At 37.1% G+C, this 23102-nt stretch overlaps 1 protein-coding gene across 15 annotated transcripts in view; it reads right to left on the bottom strand.

Moving 5' to 3' along the window:
• Nucleotides 1–23102, bottom strand: part of LOC114648100 (myelin transcription factor 1-like protein) — a 647050-nt gene that overhangs the window by 250398 nt on the left and 373550 nt on the right. For all 15 annotated transcript variants that reach the window (XM_051925515.1, XM_051925514.1, XM_051925524.1 and 12 more), the window contains one exon: nucleotides 17595–17995. In XM_051925515.1, the coding sequence (XP_051781475.1) occupies nucleotides 17595–17995 (401 nt within the window). The remainder of the gene's footprint in view (nucleotides 1–17594; nucleotides 17996–23102) is intronic.

Here is a 23102-nt window from a genome sequence, read left to right as displayed (position 1 = left end):
AATACCACTTGAGAGACTACCAAATACTGTAAGTCTTCTTTTCCTTTCCTGATCTACATTTCTCAACTTAAGCTAGGATCCTTCCCTTTTTTAATTCCCCTTCCATTAACTTCCATCCATCCATTCTCTTCCGCTTATCCGAGGTCGGGTCGCGGGGGCAGCAGCTTGAGCAGAGATGCCCAGACTTCCCTCTCCCCGGCCACTTCTTCTAGCTCTTCCGGGAGAATCCCAAGGCGTTCCCAGGCCAGCCGAGAGATATAGTCCCTCCAGCGTGTCCTGGGTCTTCCCCGGGGCCTCCTCCCGGTTAGACGTGCCCGGAACACCTCACCAGGGAGGCGTCCAGGAGGCATCCTGATCAGATGCCCGAGCCACCTCATCTGACTCCTCTCGATGCGGAGGAGCAGCGGCTCTACTCTGAGCCCCTCCCGGATGACTGAGCTTCTCACCCTATCTTCAAGGGAAAGCCCAGACACCCTGCGGAGGAAACTCATTTCAGCCGCTTGTATTCGCGATCTCGTTCTTTCGGTCACTACCCATAGCTCATGACCATAGGTGAGGGTAGGAACATAGATCGACTGGTAAATTGAGAGCTTCGCCTTGTGGCTCAGCTCCTTTTTCACCACGACAGACTGATGCAGAGCCCGTATTACTGCGGATGCTGCACCGATCCGCCTGTTGATCTCACGCTCCATTCTTCCCTCACTCGTGAACAAGACCCCGAGATACTTGAACTCCACCACTTGGGGCAGGATCTCGCTACCAACCCTGAGAGGGCACTCCACCCTTTTCCAGCTAAACAAACCTCCTATGATGGATGAAAACTTTGGACGGCGTTTTCCCTTGCCCGGACGCGGGTCACCGGGGCCCCCCTCTGGAGCCAGGCCTGGAGGTGGGGCACGATGGCGAGCGCCTGGTGGCCGGGCCTGCACCCATGGGGCTCGGCCGGGCAAAGCCCGAAGAGGCAACGTGGGTCCCCCTTCCCATGGGCTCACCACCTATGGGAGGGGCCAAGGAGGTCGGGTGCAGTGTGAGTTGGTTGGTGGCCGAAGGCGGGGACCTTGGCGGTCCGATCCTCGGCTACAGAAACTGGCTCTTGGGACGTGGAACGTCACCTCTCTGAAGGGGAAGGAGCCTGAGCTAGTGCGCGAGGTTGAGAGGTTCCGGCTAGATATAGTCGGACTCACCTCGACGCACAGCTTGGACTCTGGAACCAATCTCCTTCAGAGGGGCTGGACTCTCTTCCATTAACTTTGTGGTATTAAAATGCAATAATACCATCTCCTTTTCTATATATTGTACGACACGGATTTTGACATAGTCATGAAACTCATAGGTGTTATTAATAAGACTATGTATGTTTTAGAGAAGTCTGAGAGGCTGGACCACTACAATAATTTAAGTACAGTATGCAGTCCTCTTGAATTTAGCAACTGAAAGCTGAATATATAACAAAATACTTTTTATGTAACGGCCAATTATCATTCATAGTTAATGAAAATAAATCCATGTTCACAGTTCCTTATATTTAAATAATACAATCACATAAATGTGCTAAATACTGTAATTATGCTATTTTGCTGGGCTCTCTGTTTTCATGGTGTTTACAGCTTAAAGTGTGCTAGCTGAAAGAATGCAGTTTAATATATCAAAAACAAAATTAAATTAAAAAATGCAAAACTTTTCTCAACTTTAAAAATTAATTATAATTAAAAATTAGTAAATAATGCTTATCATTGGACATGCATGGAACATAGTAGTTGAGGTTTTACATGATATTTCTTTTAGTAACATCAGAGGGCACTGTTTCTTCATTCAGTCATCATTAAAGCTGTCATAAATTAATGAAGTGTAAATACATCAGATACCAAATCTGTGGCTTTATGTTCCTCATAAACGTTTCCATAAGGGCAATAAAATACAAACATATAAACTCATGTTATAATTGAAAACAGGGTGGCTGGTAAGCATTAGTGGATTTGACATCCAGCTGATGGGTAGAAAAATTAATTCAAATGGCTATCAAATGAGAGAAAAAAAAAACTATATTAACAAAAAAAACAAATAAGTGGTCTATGATGACAAACATCTTTTCAATAAAATATACATAAAACGTACCTCTTCAGAAGATGTGCAGGAAAAAATACTGTATGCACCTTACATAATTTGCTATAAATTAAGGACCGATTGTTATTTAAATAAATGTAAAGACAAATGGCAATTAACATTACAATGAACAAAGAATAATATAGGCATCATTTGAAAATTTCAAATTTCTGTACAATATAATTTTTTTTCTTTATTTATTTACTTATTGCCTGTATTATCTATTCTGTGTATTTGTATCCTTGTTTTTTTATGCTTCTGCTGCTGTATGCATCTGAATTTCCCCTCAGGATTAATAAAGTGTATCTAGTCTAATCTAATCTAATCAAGAGAGGTAATATACTTCATATACAGTGTAAGGTTTCTAAACTCTTTTGGGACTCCCCCCAACAGGATGACACCCCAAACAGTGTCCCGAAGCACGATTACTGCGTCTGTGTAAGACAGTTTATCGGTTGCAGGGGCAACCACAGGCTCCCAGCACTGCAGCGGCTTGCCACGAAAGCAAATCCGAGCCGACTGCAGTCGCACTATAAGCGCTTGTCGTCGATGGTTGATGCAAGGAACATTATACAGTAAATACAGGAAACAGCATTACTTGGCCACGACCCTGCCTGATTGTTGTGTTTGTGTATAGGAGAGTGGTAGATCCTGCTACAATAAATAACCGTGCTGTTCCTGTTCCAATCTGAATAAAGCTGGTTTTGCTAAAGTACTGAGACTCAGCCTCGTGTTTTGGGGTGCAAGACAGGAACTCACACGTCACAACAGTTTAACAATATTCCTCATAAATAAAAAAAACGATTCTGAAAATTCAATGTTCAATACAGGAATGGAGCAATATAATCTCACCCGATGTCTTATTAATTCTTGTGTAAGATTTTATTAATTATTTTTCATGCTTTCTATTATTATTTGCTCAATAATTGTCTTTGTATGCTAATAATTTGCAGGTACAGTTTGATTGTGTTTGCAATATATGAGTTTTATCATCCTTGATTTCTTTGTGCTTTTGTCCTGTTGTATCTTTTTCTTAAAATTATTATTTTCTTTTGTTATGAGTGTATATATTGTAATTACATTGCTTCTTACTGACTCTCTGCCTGTTTATGGTCACTTTGGAATTTATGTATTTAAATTGTTTTATATTTACAACCCCAAATCAAAAAACTTTGGTATGGAAAATGCAAATTAAAAAAAAACCACAGTGATTCTTAAATTTACTTTGACTTTTATTTCATTGCAGACAATATGAAACCAAGATATGCCATGTTTTGTCTGATCAACTTGATTTCATTTGTTAATATACATCCATTCCTACATTTCAGGTCTTCAACACATTCCAAAAAATGTTGGGACAATAAAGCATTTACTACTTTGTAATGTTGCCATTCCTTCTTGCAACACGTTTTGGCAATAGGATACCAAGCAATTAAGCATTACACGTGTTATTTTGACCCATTCTTCCTGCAAACATGTCTTAACCTGTGCAACAGTAGGGGGTCGTCATTGTTGCATTTTTTGGTTCACAATTCCCCACACATTCTCTACTGGGGGCAGTTCAGAACTGCAGGTGGGCCAGTCCAGTACCCGTACCCTCTTCTTCCACAACCATAACTTTTTAATGTGTGCAGAACGTGGTTTTGCAATGTCTTAGTGAAAAATGCATGGATGTGACCTTGAAATAAATGTTGTCTTGAAGGCACCTTATGTTACTTTAAATCTCAAAGTACTTTTCTGCATTAATGCTCCCATCACAGAAGTATAAATTATCTGTGCCAAGTGCACAGACAAAACCCCAAACCATGACAGAGCCCGGCTTTTGAACTTGTTGCAGATGACAATCTGGATGATCCTTTTTGTCTTTGTTGCGGAGCACATGGCATTCATTTCTTCCAAAAAGATCTGGATTACTGATTCATCTGATCATAATACACATTTTCACTATGTGATGGTCCATCCCCAGATGCCTCAGAGGCCAGAGAAGTCAACACCGTTTCTGAATTTGGTTAACATAAGGCTTCTTTTTTGCACAGTAAGTTTTAAATGGAATTTGTGAATGTAACTCTGTATTGTATTGCTTGACAAAGGTTTGCCAAAGTAATCCCTTACCCATATGGGTATATCAGCTATTGATGAGTGACGGTTCTTGATGCCGTACTGTCTGAGGGATCGGAGATCACAGGCATTCAGCTTAGGCTTACACCCTTGCTCCTTGCGCACTGAAATTCCTCCAGATTCCTTGAATCATTTAATTATATTATGCACTGTAGAGGAAAAAGCCAAGCAAAATAACACCTTTTATTGGCTAACTAAAAAGATTACAATATGCAAGCTTTCGAGGCAACTCAGGCCCCTTCTTCAGGCAAGATGGGGCCTGAGTTGCCTCGAAAGCTTGCATATTGTAATCTTTTTAGTTAGCCAATAAAAGATGTCATTTTGCTTGGCTTTTCTCTAAATTCATAATGGCTAACACGGTACAACACCTTAGTACTGCACTGTAGAGGAAGAAATTTGCAAATCCCTTCGAATTTTTCTTTGGTGAACACTGTTCCATTTACATAATGTCAATAAAATACAAACATATAAACTCATGTAATAATTGAAAACAGCGTGGCTGGTAAGTATAAATGGATTTGGACTTCCAGCTATGGGTAAAGAAATTAATTCAAATGGCTATCAAACGACAGAAAAAAAATCAATATAGATATCACTCTCCGTTCAGTCTTTGGTTAAAAAAACAATGAAAAAGTCATGTGTAAAAAAGAAGAATTTCAGCAAATGTGAAGTGGAGGCCAGGAAAAACGTACTATTTGTTGGCTTATGCAGTGTTATAAGAAACAAAAGTGTAGCAGAGGCACTCAAAAGTTCAAGTTCAGAAAGTTGTATAGTGCCCAAAAGAAAAAAGAAGTGGTCGGATATCACAGTCAACATGAAAAGGTGAGTCACAACCCACCATCTGTTTATTCTGTTTCAGACAATATTACAAAAACTTGAACCCGTGCAATGGTCAGTGGGTGATGATGCTGCTGTGCTGAGTACATTTTCCGGTGCTGGCTGCACACACACCTCTGCCTTACAAACCACTGGGAGGCCAACTGGCTGTATGCTGATGGACTGTTCAGGAGTCACAAAATAGTGAGTTCAGGAGTCAGCAATAGTGGATACTGTAAGAGATGTGGCCAATGAACTAAGGAATATAAAGGGTGTCCTATGTGATATTGACCACAAATTAAATGATTTGGTTAATAAATAAATGCTGCATCTAATTATCTGTTTATACATTCTGCTAATTACATTCAAATGAAGTTGTAAGACTGTCTGATCTGGCTGATCATTTGGTGGGTCAGGGTCAGATTTATCATAGCGCATCTGTTCAGGTACATGCTTGCAAACACTTTCTGTGCACTATGAAGCAGCACATTAATAGAGTGGAAATGCTTTTTATTTACATAAGCAGATTCATTCTGTTAAGATACTTTTATAGTGTAGCGATGGCACCAAATGCCACAATGGACCGATTCTCTGCTCTTTACTTTGAGGTGACTCACTATCCTTAAAAGGACTGCTTGCGTTTTGTTGTACTAGTTGTAAAAAACACCTGTGACTGTGCAGAGCTGCCCTTTTTATAGGCTCTCCAGTTATATATGATGTAATGTCAGCTCATTCTTTTGGTGATTCATCCCTGGCTGAAGAAAATTGTCCAGCATCGCTGTAATAGCAATGTGTGTGAACCATAAACACTTGATAAAAGCTATCAAGTAGCGTGGTAGACAGTAAGCCTTAGGGACTTTCAAAACTAGACTTGATATTTTTTTAGAAGAATTAAGTGGATAGAAGTGGCATGATGATGGGGAGATAATGAATCAGGAAGTTCAACTGATTAGGAAGGAGGAAGTAAGGACAGCTATGTAGAGGATGAAGAATGGAAAGACCGTTGGTGCAGATGACATACCTGTGGAAGCATGGAGGTGTTTAGGAGAGATGACACTGGAGTTTTTAACCAGAATGTTTAACAGAATCTTGGAAAGTGAGTGGATGCCTGAGGATTGGAAAAGAAGTGTACTTGTACTGATTTTTAAGAATAAGGGGGATGTGCAGAGCTGTAGTAACTACAGGGGGATAAAATTGATGTGCCACAGCATGAAGGTATGGGAAAGAGTAGTGGAAGCTAGGTTAAGAAAGGAGGCGATGATTAGTGAGCAGCACTATGTTTTCATGCCAAGAAAGAGCACCACAGATGCAATGTTTGCTCTGGGGGTGTTGATGAAGAAGTATAGAGAAGGCCAGAAGGAGTTGCATTGCGTCTTTGTGGACCTGGAGAAAGCATATGACAAGGTGCCTCGAAAGGAGTTGTGGTATTGTATGAGGAAGTCAGGAGTGACAGAGAAGTATGTAAGAGTTGTACAGGATATGTACAAGGGAAGTGTGACAGTGGTGAGGTCTGCGATAGGAGTGATGGATGCATTCAATGTGGAGGTGGGATTACATCAGGGATCGGGTCTGAGCCTTTCTTATTTGTAATGTTGATGGACAGGTTGAAAGACAAGATTAGACAGGAGTCCCCGTGGACTATGACGTTTGCTAACATTAACATTGTGATCTGTAGCGAGAGCAGGGAGCAGGTTGAGGAGACCCTGGAGAGGTGGAGATATGCTCTAGAGAGGAGAGGAACGAAGATCAGTAGGAACAAGACAGAATACATGTGTGTAAATTAGAGGGAGGTCAGTGAAATGGTGAGGATGCAGGGAGTAGAGTTGACGAAGGTGGATGAGTTTAAATACTTGGGATCAGCAAATTACAGTAATAGGGATTGTGGAAGAGAAGTGAAAAAGAGAGTGCAAGTAGGGTGGAATGGGAGGAGAAGAGTACCAGGAGTGATTTGTGACAGAAAGAGTGAAAGGCAAAGTCTACAGGATGGTAGTGAGACCGGCTATGTTATATGAGCAGGAGACGGTGGCACTGACCAGAAAGCAAGAGACAGAGCTGGAGGTCGCAGAGTTAAAGATGCTAAGATTTGCATTGGGTGTGACGAGGATGGACAGGAATAGAAATGAATACTGTGACAATGCGGGTTCCGCTCCATGCTCCCATCTTGTTTCTGGGAGCTTTGAACCCGACACCATTGGTAATGTCACAGATGAGCTAGACAGTGAGGCACAACAATGAAGCAAACGGGATGGTGCAAAAGTGCAAAGTGCTTTTATTAAAAACTACAAAAATCAAAGTGTCCAAATAAATAGTGCAGTGCTTCAAAGTACATTAGAGGGTCAACTCAGGCTGGACGGTTGGGAGATAAAGTCAGAGAGGCGAGATTGCGTTGGTTTGGACATGTGCAGAAGAGAGATGCTAGGTATATTGGGAAAAGGATGCTAAGGACAGAACTGCCAGGCAAGAGGAAAAGAGGAAGGCCTAAGAGAAGGTTTATGGATGTAGTGAGAGAGGACAGGCAGGTGATGAGTATAACAGAGCAAGATGCATACTAAGTTGTTTGAAAACTTTATTACTTGAAACCATGCAAAAAAGTATCTGAATTTGAATTGCATTAATATTGGGTTTAAAGAGGGGAGTGTCACAACTGCCTTGATGTTGCATTTGTAAAATAGCCTAAAAAACTCGCCCTGCCAAATCTATATTTTTACCCTACTAAACGGTTTTAAAATTAGCCCAATTTCCTGGAAAAACCACATATCTAGTAACCCACATTTTGACATCTAGCCTTCACCTACAAGGGCCTATAAAAATTACAATATGTAAATAACTCAATCTTAACAGTAAGTTAGGGGACTGGATTTTCATTGAGTGGTGCATGATTACAATACAAATGAAGCTTATATTATTTTCAGTTCTGAACAAATATATCTAAGAATGCATAAGTAACAGAATACAGCAAAGAGAACTTCATTATGGATAATGCCAACAATACAGGATTGCACTGTAACAAGCCAAACACAGGCTGTATCATTCAAACAAATGAAAGTCGGTACTGGTAGTTTTTGCTTTTCATTTGCTTTGCTTTTTCAATATTTGTTCAAAGTTCATTTATAATTGTATTCCCTCTATTGGATGAGTTCCTGACTAGTGCATTCATTACCAAAGACTTGTGCAATACATTTTGAGATGCCTTCTTTGGTTGTATTTTTAACACTGTTTGGCGAAACTCAACATCAGTTGTTGTCATACTGAAGATACTGCTGCACAAGAAATACTCATTGGGTTCACACTATTTTTTGTATTAATGTAGTGAATCTTACACATTTCCTAACCACTTCAAAGACTAATGAAAGTTTTAAAAAAATAAATATACTAATATAAGCTAAATTTCAATGATATTTTTGAATCAGTTAATTAAATTAATTATATTAATTTGAGCATGCCTATGTCTATATTTGTTTTTAAAATGGTAATAGTAAGAAGTTATCTTAAAGTTTTTTTATTTGTGTATTTGAACAAAGCTCATTAAGATTATACATATGGGCATGAAAATTTCCCAAATGTACTGTACAGTATATGGTAGTTATATAACATTAGCATGGTGAGACCTTATACTACCATTTACAGTAAGTATTTGAGGTAACTGTGGCTTATAGGTCACATCACACTGAGTGCAACAGAGTTCAGTCAACATTTTTTTTCTAGTTTTAGATAATTTTCTAGTATTGGACATTCACCCAGTGAATCAAGGTCACTTCATTTGCTTCTTGCAGAAGTTACGATTAGGCATATCTCATAACCATAACAATGGCAGGTTTGTAGACAGTTGTTGGTTCCTTTATTGCTCCTTTTAGTGTTTGATTACAACAGAAATATATCTCATGATTTCTGCACAGTGAACGGTCCATGCAGTTTAATTTCTCCTACCTGGAAATAGATTTTACAATATTCTCATGTGTATATACCGTATATACTCATGTATTAGTCGGGTCTTGAAACCCGAAAAATCGATCATAAAATCAGACCCCGACTTATGCGCCTGTTCAAAAATGCGATGCTTAATTTTTTTTTTTTGACATCTTCTTGCCTCCAATCTCACCCCAGTTTCTTAGGCACATCGAAGTTTGTTGCAGCAGCACAGTTACCAATTTCTTTCACTACTTAAATGACGTTTAATTTAAAACCAGCTTCATATTTTCTTCTGATCGAGCGCTCCATCGTAGATAAGGGATGCTCTTACGATAAAAGTGTATGAGGGTGTGAGATACAAAAAACACAAATCAGTGCAAACGTTGCTTCAGAATAGTTTGGGTATTACCGTGTGGTCACATAGGCACAATACATAGAAAAAAAAAGGCAGTGTTTTCCGTGGAGGGTGAGCATTAGCATATTGTAATCTCTTGGAGCATTAGCGTGAGTTTTCCGCATTCGACTTATACGACCGACATTATAAAATACCAGAAATTATACGTTAAAATCAACTCCCGACTTATCCGCTTGGAGAACATATCCGCGAGAATATACGGTATATTAAAGTGAAAAGAATGATTTGCGAATTTATGTTAATGCAACGAAGATGTATTCACTCTCATATAACATGACATGATGCCTTCCTTAGCAACTGAGCAATGTGTCCTAGCAATTCACCACCAAAATGCTGAGCTCTAAAATGGCAGTGTGACACACTAAATAAAAAATTAATATGTTTCTCAGACTACAGAATTAACACAAAAACACACACATGTTCACGTTCTTTAAAAATTAAGCTTTAAAAATATTTACAACAAATGAACTGAAAAAATGTATCTAAAACAAAAAAAAAGTTCAGTGAGATGTTTGAGGCTTACCAATTTTTAACACAATGGAGCAACAAGGTTTTGTATGTTTTGTTATTTTGATTATTTTTCCTTTTTTCAATTAAAATTTAGTCAATTTTTACATAAGCTGGGTTATATAGTTAGGTCCATAAATATTTGGACAGAAACAACTTTTTTCTAATTTTGGATCTGTACATTACCACAATGAATTTTAAATGAAACAACTCAGATGCAGTTGAAGTGCAGACTTTCAGCTTTAATTCAGTGGGGTGAACAAAACGATTGCATAAAAATGTGAGGCAACTAAAGCATTTTTTTAACACAATCCCCTCATTTCAGGGGCTCAAAAGTAATTAGACAAATTAAATAACTGGAAATAAAATGTTCATTTCTAATACTTGGTTGAAAACCCTTTGCTGACAATGACAGCTTGAAGTCTTGAACTCATGGACATCATCAGATGCTGAGTTTCCTCCTTTTTAATGCTCTGCCAGGCCTTTACTGCAGCGGCTTTCAGTTGCTGTTTGTTTGTGGGCCTTTCTGTCTGAAGTTTAGTCTTCAACAAGTGAAATGCATGCTCAATTGGGTTAAGATCAGGTGACTGACTTGGCAGAACACCATAAGTCGATTAATATAATGGCTTCTGATTTTTTGTCTAGCCCTTGCATATATAAGTAGAAATGATGTTTGCACTAAATGTCCAACTCATGGCAAACACTAATAGTAAACCACAGCCACTATAATATACGAGTATATTATTCAATTTTGAACAGTTTTCCCTTCAATTCCTCAATTACCATGATCAGTTTCATCTAGCTTCTGATCATATGAGAACTATTGGTGTTGGGTACCAGCCAGGAACAAGTCTTTCCAGGTACCAGTTTAACTATGGTATATCTATGAATAGAAGTGATACACATATCTATACTAATAAAAGGCAAAGCCCTCACTGACTCACTCACTCACTCACTCACTCACTGACTGACTGACTCACTCATCACTAATTGTCCAACTTCCCGTGTAGGTGGAAGGCTGAAATTTGGCAGGCTCATTCCTTACAGCTTACTTACAAAAGTTAGGCAGGTTTCATTTCGAAATTCTACGCGTAACGGTCATAACTGGAACCTCTTTTTTGTCCATATACTGTAATAGACTGCAGCTCGATGGCCGTGGGAGGCGGAGTTGCGTATCGCGACATCACACCTCCCACGTAATCACGTGAACTGACTGTGAACGCAGTACGTAGAAAACAAGGAAGAGCCCCAAAGAGCGCTGAACACAACATTCATTACACAATTGAGAAGGCAGCGAAACAATAAGAAGCGAGCGAGTGACGCATACAAGCATATTCATAAGTGCAGCTACTGCAGAAACAAAGCACGGTGTAAACCGTAAGTTTAAATTAGGTTTATAGAAACGCTCCCGCTGCCGTTTGCAATACCATATTCGCGACATACAGGTTTAATGAGAAGACGTGAACTAAAAACAAGGAAGACATTTACAGCACGAGTCACACGCGGGAACGAAGGTAAATGACGTTAATTTTTGACTGTCTTTTAATACTGTGTAAGCATACATATTAACACATGTGCAATTAAACGTGTGCATTTACGGGGTGATTTCTCAGGCTTAAAAGCTCACCTTTTATCAAACACGGGAAGAAAGGTAACTGACGTTGTTCACTGTCTTTTAATACTGTGTAACCATACATATTAACACATGTCCAATTAAACGTGTGCATTTACGGGGTGATTTCTCAGGATTAAAAGCTCGCCTTTTACTAAAAAGGTAAATGCAAAACTATTTTCAATCAGTTTATTGAAACGCTCCCGTTAAGGATTGCAATAACATATTCGCGAGATAAAAGAACGAAGTAGGGGTAAATGGAGGAACAGCCGCAAACAGTGAAGAGCAAAAAATTAATTAAACAATTGAGAACAGAGCGAGTTAAGCATACAAGCATGTTCATAAGGGAAACAAAGCACGGTGTAAAACGTAAGTTTCAATTAAGTTTATAGAAACGCTCCCGCTGCGGATTGCAATAACATATTCGCGAGATAAAAGTTTAATGAGAAGACACGAGGTATAAACGAACCACACGCCGTGGCACAACGTTAGGGGCAACAGTTTCAACCATTCTATGATCTGCTTCTCGCAACTGAAAGACGGCACATGGCGGATGTTAGCCGACTTGCTGACCGCAACGTTAGGGGCTTCAACTATGGCGCTGACGCCACATCTCAGTGCCAACACTTTGCAGACTGTACTTAAAAGACACGCCCTCCTCACTGGACAGTTAAAAACACCAATCAAACTAACGATGACATCAAGTATTACCCAATCCAAAGTAGGAAAGGAGGCATCTTCATAAAATGCGTGTGGGATGATTTGCATGAGACGCTGCTTTAAAAAAAAAATGATAACAAAAATACGGGATAAATCCTGTCCAGTATTGATTCAAAACGGGACGCGCAATTTCATTCTCAAACGCGGCACGATTCCGTATTTTAAAGGACGGGTGGCAACCCTACAGTGCCAGGTAACCACCCATACAATCAGATTGTGATTCAGACTAGGAATGCAATGAATGTAATTACCCCGATCTACATACAAGGCGAAAGTCTTGCAACATTCAAAGATGATGGTTTGGGATAAGTACACCATACAACATAAAAGAGCTTATGAAGCCTTGAACCGAAAAAAGCAAGATCTCAGAGATCGTAAAAAAAAATAGGAGGTAATGTCGTTTTACTTGCTGTACATTTTAGTCAAACATTACCAGTTATTCCACGAGGGAGACCAGCAGATGAACTCAACGCGTGTTTAAAATCCATGCTTCTCCCACGCTCGGTTATATGTCGCGTGTTCTCGGGTAGGTGCACCAAAAAATGTATACATTTAAGCATGTAATGGGCAAACAAAAAATGAGGTATACCCGAAGGCACTGCAGTAGTACTTCATGTAACTTTACTTCTTAAATGTTAATGTTTTACTGTTTAATAATTTATATGCTTCTTATATGTTGTTCAAATTCTTTTATCAAAATAACACTGACAGCGCAATGCACGATAACATGGAGTGAATACACCATACGCATCCGCCCACGGCTGCCCTGCTGTGCGCAGATAGGAGTTGATTCTACAATAAAATAAAATAAAGATAAAAAGAGTAAAACAATCATCACCCATAAAGCGTGTGTGTGTGTATATATGTGTATATATATATGTTGATATGTGGATGTATATATGTATATATATATATATATATATATATATATATATATATATATATATATATATATGTAGATATGTATATATATGTGTATATGTATATATATGTTTATATGTGTGTGTGTGTATTTTATATATATAAAACACAGCAACACTCATAACAATGACAACACAATTACATTGACAATCATGTTACGTTATTTTTAAAAGATTTCCTTTTTTTTTCATAACCTCTTTAACACACTACTTCTCCGCTGCGAAGCGCGGGTATTTTGCTACTTATATATATATGTGTATATATATATATGTGTATATGTGTGTATATATATATATATATATATATATATATATATATATAATATGTGTATATATATATATATATATATATATATATATATATATATATATATATATATATATATATAATATATGTGTATATATATATATATATCTATATAATATATATATATATATATAATATATGTGTATATGTATGTATATATATATATATGACAGCAACACTCATAACAATGACAACACAATTACATTGACAATCATGTTACGTTATTTTTAAAATGTTTCCTTTACTTTTTCATAACCTGTTTAACACACTACTTCTCCGCTGCGAAGCGCGGGTATTTTGCTAGTATATATATATATATATATATATATATATATGTAGATATGTATATATATGTAGATATGTATATATATATATGTAGATATGTAAATATGTATATGTGTATATATATATATGTGTCTGTATGTGTATATACATATATATGTGTGTATGTATGTATGTATGTGTGTATATATATATGTATGTATATGTATGTATGTGTGTATATGTATATATGTTTATGTGTGTGTGTATGTATGTGTGTATATATGTTGATATGTGTACAGTGATCCCTCGCTATATCGCGCTTCGCCTTTCGCGGCTTCACTCCATCGCGGATTTTATATGTAAGCATATTTAAATATATATCGCAGATTTTTTGCTGGTTCGCGGATTTCTGCGGACAATGGGTCTTTTAATTTCTGGTACATGTTTCCTCAGTTGGTTTGCCCAGTTGATTTCATACAAGGGACGCTATTGGCAGATGGCTGAGAAGCTAGATTGCTTACTTTTCTCTCTCTCTTGCGCTGACTTTCTCTGATCCTGACGTATGGGGATTGAGCAGGGGGGCTGTTCGCACACCTAGACGATACGGACGCTCGTCTAAAAATGCTGAAAGATTATCTTCACGTTGCTATCTTTTGTGCAGCTGCTTCCTGAAACGACATGCTGCACAGTGCTTCGCATACTTAAAAGCTCGAAGGGCACGTATTGATTTTTGACTGAAAAACAAACTCTGTCTCTCTCTATCTCTCTCTCTCTCTCTCTCCCTGCTCCTGACGGAGGGGGTGTGAGCTGCCGCCTTCAACAGCTTTGTGCCGCGGTACTTCGCATACTTAAAAGCCAAACAGCCCTATTGATTTGTTTGCTAGAGATTGTTTTCTCTATCTATGTGACACTCTGTGCTCCTGACACGCACTCCTTTGAAGAGGAACATATGTTTGCATTCTTTTAATAGTGAGACAGAACTGTCATCTCTGTCTTGTCATGGAGCACAGTTTAAACTTTTGAAAAAGAGACAAATGTTTGTTTGCAGTGTTTGAATAACGTTCCTGTCTCTCTACAACCTCCTGTGTTTCTGCGCAAATCTGTGACCCAAGCATGACAATATAAAAATAACCATATAAACATATGGTTTCTACTTCGCGGATTTTCTTATTTCGCGGGTGGCTCTGGAACGCAACCCCCGCGATGGAGGATGGATTACTGTATATATATATATATATATATATATATATTTATGTACCCTAGGTTCTTGTCTATAAGCCGGACTCATGTATAAGCCGGAGACCAAAAATCATACGAATTTTTAAAATAAAATCGTATCATAGATAAGCCGGACTCATGGATAAGCCGAACGTACTATAACCTATAACTAATAGAAGGGAGGGAGGTCAGTGGTCTCACTCAAACCCATTTAATTTCTTTAAGGGGGGAGAGAGTGTGAGATATTGGCGTCTCTCTCACTCCCCGCATAGCATGGCCAGAGCGCGTTCTTTCTGCTCTGGGCGTCGCCGAGTCAACACGCGCGCATAGCGGTCATTTAAATTGTGATTTTATATGTAAGCATATTTAAATATATATCGCGGATTTTTTGCTGGTTCGCGGATTTCTGCGGACAATGGGTCTTTTAATTTCTGGTACATGCTTCCTCAGTTGGTTTGCCCAGTTGATTTCATACAAGGGACGCTATTGGCAGATGGCTGAGAAGCTAGATTGCTTACTTTTCTCTCACTCTTGCGCTGACTATCTGTGATCCTGACGTATGGGGATTGAGCAGGGGGGCTGTTTGCACACCTAGACGATACGGACGCTCGTCTAAAAATGCTGAAAGATTATCTTCACGTTGCTATCTTTTGTAAAGCTGATTCCTGAAAAGACATGCTGCACAGTGCTTCGCATACTTAAAAGCTCGAAGGGCACGTATTGATTTTTGACTGAAAAACAAACTCTGTCTCTGTCTCTCTCTCTCTTCCTGCTCCTGACGGAGGGGGTGTGAGCTGCCGCCTTCAACAGCTTTGTGCCGCGGTGCTTCGCATACTTAAAAGCCAAACAGACATATTGATTTGTTTGCTTCACTCCTTTGAAGAGGAAGATATGTTTGCATTCTTTTAATTGTGAGATGGAACTGTCATCTCTGTCTTGTCATGGAGCACAGTTTAAACTTTTGAAAAAGAGACAAATGTTTGTTTGCAGTGTTTGAATAACGTTTCTGTCTCTCTACAACCTCCTGTGTTTCTGCGCATATCTGTGACCCAAGCATGACAATATAAAAATAACCATATAAACATATGGTTTCTACTTCGCGGATTTTCTTATTTCGCGGGTGGCTCTGGAACGCAACCCCCGCGATGGAGGAGGGATTACTGTATAAGCCGGATTTATGCATAAGCCGGTATTCTATTTTTTCATTTTCACAACTTTTTTCCTTAGATAAGCCGCGGCTTATAGACAAGAACTTAGGGTATATATATGTGGATGTGTATATGTATATGTAGATATGTGTATATGTAGATATGTATTTATATATGTATATATATGTTTACATAACCTCTTTAACACACTACTTCTCCGCTGCGAAGCGCGGGTATTTTGCTAGTGTTTAATTAAATGGCATTAAGTAATTCTATAATGTTTACTAATTATGAACAAAAAGTAGATTATATGCTTGTGACAGTTCAATTCACATAGATAGATAGATAGATAGATAGATAGATAGATAGATAGATAGATAGATAGATAGATAGATAGATAGATAGATAGATAGATAGATAGATACTTTATTAATCCCAATGGGAAATACACATTCTCCAGCAGCAGCATACTGATACAATAAATAATATTAAATTAAAGATTGATAATAATGTGGGTGTGTGTGTGTGTGTGTATAAAATATAGCTATATATAAAAAAGAAAGTCCTTTTAACTATGGCAAAAATCATAAAAATTAAAGGCATTGCAAAAATGTGAAATTTCTACTCTCAATCAGGAAAAACTTTGGCAGCAGCCTGTCTTGTATTTAATCAGAGGAGACAGGCATATGTCACTCCCCTCTTCAGTTGTTACATTGGCTCCCTGTTGCAGCACAGATTCAAATTCCTGATGCTTGCCTACAGAGTAGTCAGTGGGTCAGCATCTGTGTATATGGAGACACTGGTGAGGTGCTATGCTCCATCTCACCCACTCAGGTCTGCCAGTGAACAGCATGTGGTGATGCTACCTCTGTGTGGTATCAAGTCTTAGTCCAGACTCTTTTCCTGTGTGGTTCCCAGTTCATGGAATAGGCTTCCCACCTTCATCTGCACTGCTGACTCCCTCAATGTATTTATGAAGCAATTAGAGATCCATCTATTCTGTGAATACCTGTCTAATTGATTGAAGGAAAAAAAACTATTCCTTGTGATCATTTATTGTTAGTTATTTGTTAATTTTAATTGTCTTATCGATTACAATCTATGATTGTAAATGATTAGTTATTACATCTGTTCACTTGTGGCAATCAACTTTTGTTACCTGTCCTATTACACTTGCTGAACAAACAGGCCCCAGCCTAATGTTACTTGATTATATTTACCTCTGTTGTAAGTCGCTTTGGACAAAATTGTCTGTTGAGCAAATACTGTACATAGAAATGTAATGTAAATGTTTATTGTTAATCAAGGTAAATATTAGAGGTATACAACTACAAAAGCTCCTTTTACAAACTGCACACTGTAAAATGAAGTGGTGTAGAAAAACAGACACATATTAAAATGTATTTTATGTCATTTCATATTTCTTCATTAGCTATTAAATGTGTGAAAACTATTCTGTAACAACATTGTAATGCATGAATAGAACACCCTTTCTAATATGTCTGGCTACAAATAAAGAAAATTATAATTAAATCACCTTGTCCATGACACTGATCTTCATCCTCATCCTCATCCTCTTCCTCATCATCTTCATCCTCTTCTTCCTCCTCCTCCTCCTCACATTCCTCACCATATTCCTCTTCATCTACCACTTCCTCATCCTCTTCTTCATCCTCTTCATCAACTCTGTCTACTTCTTCCTCCTCAACCTGCTCCTCATTGTCTTCTGAATATTCTTCATCCTCCTCTTCATCATCTTCATCATCATCTTCATCCTCCTCCTCTTTATCATCTAGATCCTCTGTTCCATCAGTTTCATAGCAGCCATCCACTGACGAGTTGTCTGTTCTTGCCAACGGCATCTTCCTCTTGGCAGCAGGCTCCTGTGATTGCCTGTCCTGTGTTTTTCTCTTTTTTGCCAGAGGACAGCCATAGACGCTGCATTACAAAAATATTCATTAAAATTTAAGAAGTAAATACATTTTAAACATAATGGATAACAGGTTGTACAAGACATAATATCATAAAATAAATCCACTGAATCACAATATGACAGTAAAAACAATCTCTGTGTGACCTTCTTGCATAACAGCACTTAAATGGAAGAAAAAAATATAAGAAAATGTAAAATTACATTTGACACATTGTCTGAATATAGAATTGTTTGGTTTTGCAGTGATTAAAAAAAGCTAAAAGCACAATGTGATTTTAATTGATTCAAACCATGGAAAAAATTAATATACCCAATAACCTGTATATACTGTACCCATTCCAAATCCATGGAAAAAAAACATGGAAAAAAGACAATACCAGATGTGCTTTGTAAGTAAATCAGGTTCATTTTCACAGTCTGTGTCAGTGACACCATGATATGTTTCACACGGTTAGTTTGAAGTCATTCAGCTGTGAAATGTTTTAGACTCTGATCCTTACAGGGTAACAATGTTTATTCTTTTTCACTCAAAGAAAGAGAGGACCTAATTTGTACAAATAAATGGAATTAGATCTTATGACTGGATCTGTAAAATGGAAGCAATTCTTTTTCCTCACACTGCATGAAATGTCTATGTATTTTAAGGAATATAAGTGTATTTCTAATGGTATTACTTGACAGCTGTTGCTTAAAACACATTCAGAAATGGTTTGGGGACAAATACAATTCTTAGGCCTATTTTCAGTTCAAATATACTGTTTTAACTTTGCTTTGACAGCATATGTACTTAGTAATTTCAACTTTCCCTATATGTTAAATTTATCAAGCATCACCTTATAAACACATCAACAGTTAGGATGAATATGAGAAGTTAGAAAGAATGTGTTAGCAGTCCAGTACAACCAACAGAAACCTTAGTAAAATCATATTGAGACTGAGCTAAAGGGAGTCTAATAAAAATAAACAGTGACTTCTTTAGATTATTACCGTCTCATGTAGCCTTCTCACTTATTGTTCATGTTGTACATGCTGACCACAAAATAATGATTCTGTAGATTATGTCTACAGCTCTGGTTTTCCCCCATTTTACATGTTACAACCACAACCTTGAAACAGCACGCTGTAAACTGAAGTAAATGCACCAAATGGAAGTGTTAACTTAGCTGGTTCATAAAAACTACAGTAATCGTCTAACAGGTTTTGCATAAGGACCCTGGAGCATTTGAAGTATATATATATATATATATATATATATATATATATATATATATATATATATATATATAACCCATCCCCTGTGGCTCTGCCTGCGTAGTACTGAAACAAGACAGAGTTTAAAAATCAATAAACAAACAGTATTGCTAGTTAAGCTGAGGCAATGTCCACTCCAAAACATGGCCAGAGGTACAGCAATTCGAACAGAGGCTGGTGTGTGAGTGAGGAGGGCACCGCCCAGCTCCCCACTCCTGACGTCACAGTTCCCCCTCCCCACGGCCCGCAGCCTCTATCTCGGATTAGCGAGAATAAATCATTCCTGTAAGCGAAGTATGATAAAAAGAGCGATGAGAATAGTCACAAAATCAACCAGAATGTTAAAGAAAATTATAGAAAAAAACCCAATCTAAATCCGTTAAGTAGTTCTCTCGTGAAATGAGAACAGACATACAGACAGACAGACAGACAGACTCACGTTGGATTTTACTTAATTAACTTAACTAACTAACAAACTGTTCTGATTGTTCCTACTGGGATTTACAACCCTTTCTGCATACCTATTCATTTTGTGTTAGAATTTCATTTTTGACACAACAGTGCTGAAAAATTACTATTAGCATGTATACAACACAGAAATGCTAGCTTCTGTCAATCATCAAAATAAGAAAACCTATGAGGTAACATCTAGCATATTTTTACTAACTCACACTAACTTAAACTAATACAAATGAGTTGCCACCGCTCCCCAGTCATTGCATGAGCAATAGTCCTCATTTAAACCTGCATGCCCCATAATCCTGTGTGGGGATCCTGCTGTTTCAGAAATGGTGTCTTGGACATGGATGCTTATTACCTTGTGTCAAATGCTGCACCTGTTTTGTTTTTGTGTACTACATTGACTATGATGTAACAATTACAAATAGGTCCAACAATATTTGAACAAGTATTTTTTTCACCCACCCATCGATTTTCTGGAACCATTTACATCCAATCCAAGGTGGCACATAGCAGAAACTTATTTCAGCAGCATCAAGCAGCACCGCAAGCTCCATTCTATTGCTGGGTACACATAACCCTATACCCTAGCACCCTAAATTCACCCCCATGGCTCAACCTTCATTGATACTACAATGGAAGTCATGAGCTGAAGTTAAATATTTAGGCAAGTATTTACATCAATACTGAGAGGTATGAGCAAGACAATGTCCATTTAAGGGAGTACATATTGATGTCTGTGTGACAGTGGAAGGAAAACCCACAGAGAACATCCAAACACCACACAGAGAACAACCAGAACTGAAATTCAACTGGAGAAGGGATAACCACTGTTCTTTTTATTTTCTAAAATATCTGCAGTGTAACTGATTTGCAGCCATGCAAAAAGAAAACAAAAAGATAATACTTTAATCAGCTGTTCAACCATCTGCATACATTGTGTTATATTAGTCTATTACCCATAACTACTATTAGCAGAATAACATTCTGAAAAAAATGAATGTCAAAATGCTTCCAAAACAATCACTTGAGATGTATTTTAACTGCTTGGATAAACAGTTTCATATTAATATTACTATTAAAAAGTATTGAATTATTGAATCAGTTTTTTTACAGTAACAGCAAGTGGTGTTCTTACTACTGTACAATACTTATTAGAAAAGTGTAAAACATACAGTAACATTTTATTAAGTTCACAATATAAACTTTACAATGTTATATCAAGCACATTACAACCATTACTCACATTATTATAATTTTCTGGGTTAAAGACTTTGACAGATGAAATATTTATGAAGATGATGACATTCAGTGGTGTACATTTTCACAGAGCATGTGGGTTATGTTTTACTACTGTCTATAGTTATATATTTTATGATTTTACCTTTTAATGTGCCTTTGAATGTCTTAAGAAAGCACAATTCAATAAACTAATGTGAATGTGAATTTTAACTCAAGCAAAATAAAAAGAGTGGTAAATTGAAATATATTACAAAACTGAATTGCATTACTTATGTATTCCAAAACATGTAAAAAATGTATTAGCAGTCTTAAGAGTTTTCACCCCAGTATCGATTATGACACTATTTATGTAGACTGCATAACAACAGAGTTGGGGTAGTTTCTCAAAGAAAACAATCAATTAAAAATTACTAATTACTTGGGACAAATTGTAATGAGATTACTTTATTAATTACTTCCTGGAAAAAGTAAACATATTATTAATTGCTCTATTTTTATGTTACTCTATATGTCCATGCAAATACAGTATGTGCCATTTTGAAAGTACTAGAATAACATTCAGTGTCCTTACAGTATTTTAATAAAAAGAAAAAAAACAATAACAACGTGATTTCAGTATTTAAATAACTAAATGACTTAGACATGTGTTATTTCAGTTATATAAAGTTGACAGTATATGCATTTAATTCTTCAAAAAATCTTGATAATTAATAATAAAACTGACTTAACTATCAAAATTCTTGAAAGTGTGCAATCGGTAAACAGTAAAATTATTGCTAGTGCTGCTCCCAGCTATTCACTAAAATTAAGGTAAAGATTTAGTTACCTTACTTAGTTTGCTGATTGCTCTATTTTCAAATGAAACTTTGAAGAGAATTAATGAAGAAATTAAACTCCATGTTGGGATGATATAACTGAATTCTTTGGTCTAATATGTGACACTGTTTTTGTTATTCTCTTGGTTATGTTGCAGCAAAACAGGTGCATGAGTGATATGTTACTGTGCATTGTGAGGCATGGATGCCATCTTTAGAAGATTGAATTAGTTTACTTATAACAAAGAACGTTAGTAGTAGTGACATACATAAGGAACTGCAGTGCTTTTGTGGAAGTAAAACAAGGGATCACACTGGTATGAACAGACTCTGGACACAAAGCAGCTCTATTGAAACCTGTTCAACTTAATAAACAATGTGTATTCAAATGACTTGCCAGTCAAGAAATGAACCAAGCACCCCAACAAACTAACTTCATTCACGTATATTGCCATTATGCACTACAGTATATAATTTTGGGACTCAATGCATATACTTTGTGCTCGTTTAAAAGTTAAAAATCATTGGACACACACAAACAGTTAATTAATGGTGGAGTGCAAGATCGTCACCTACATTATTATACTAGTTTAAACTAGGGAAAATGTACATTGGTTAATGAACTCATTGAACATAATGTTAAATCATCTTTTGGTATTTGCAAAACTAGATTTTGCCACTGTTTTCATTCATTTATTCACGTATATATTTTCAGTTCAGTTTTTTTATATGCCCTCTTTAAAAACACTGATTTCAGTAATAAAAGGATTTTTCATTCAATTTCATTGATAAAAATAAAATAAAAATTGAAACTGATTTAATTTGGACCTTATGCAAGGCAAAATAGGCAAAAATAACCACAAAAAGGTACTTGATATTTGGAATTTGGCCTGGTGTTTTGTGAAATTCAGTTGTGCTTGTTTAAGTAACAGATTTTTTAAACTTATGACTGAAAGAATTACTAGGGATTAAAATGTTTTACAGGTTTGTTAAAAATGATAATTTCCTGATCAAAATTCTTTGGGCAGGTTTTTGATATTTTGAGTTATTCAATGCATAGATTAATTCTTATTCAGGGGATGCTACATGTCGTATTACTTTATAGTCAAAAATTGCTTGACAATCTAAATCAGCAAAATAAGCTGATTAAAAAATTGCACTAAAAATTATATGAGTAAAGTGCAAAGGCAATAGTGAAGAGTATTTGGAACTGAGTCTCCAACTTGATGAGAGTTGAATGATGAGCAAGAAAAGGTTATTCTGAAAACCTCTGTGGAAATCATAAAGTACAATCCAAAGATGTTACTGACAATGATCCTAATCACCGATTTAAGTTTCCTAAGTG

This window comes from Erpetoichthys calabaricus, chromosome 3, assembly GCF_900747795.2.
Source record: "Erpetoichthys calabaricus chromosome 3, fErpCal1.3, whole genome shotgun sequence".
Classification (NCBI taxonomy): domain Eukaryota; kingdom Metazoa; phylum Chordata; class Cladistia; order Polypteriformes; family Polypteridae; genus Erpetoichthys; species Erpetoichthys calabaricus.
Note: the sequence above shows the minus strand (reverse complement) of the source record. Positions and strands in the feature narration are given on the sequence as shown.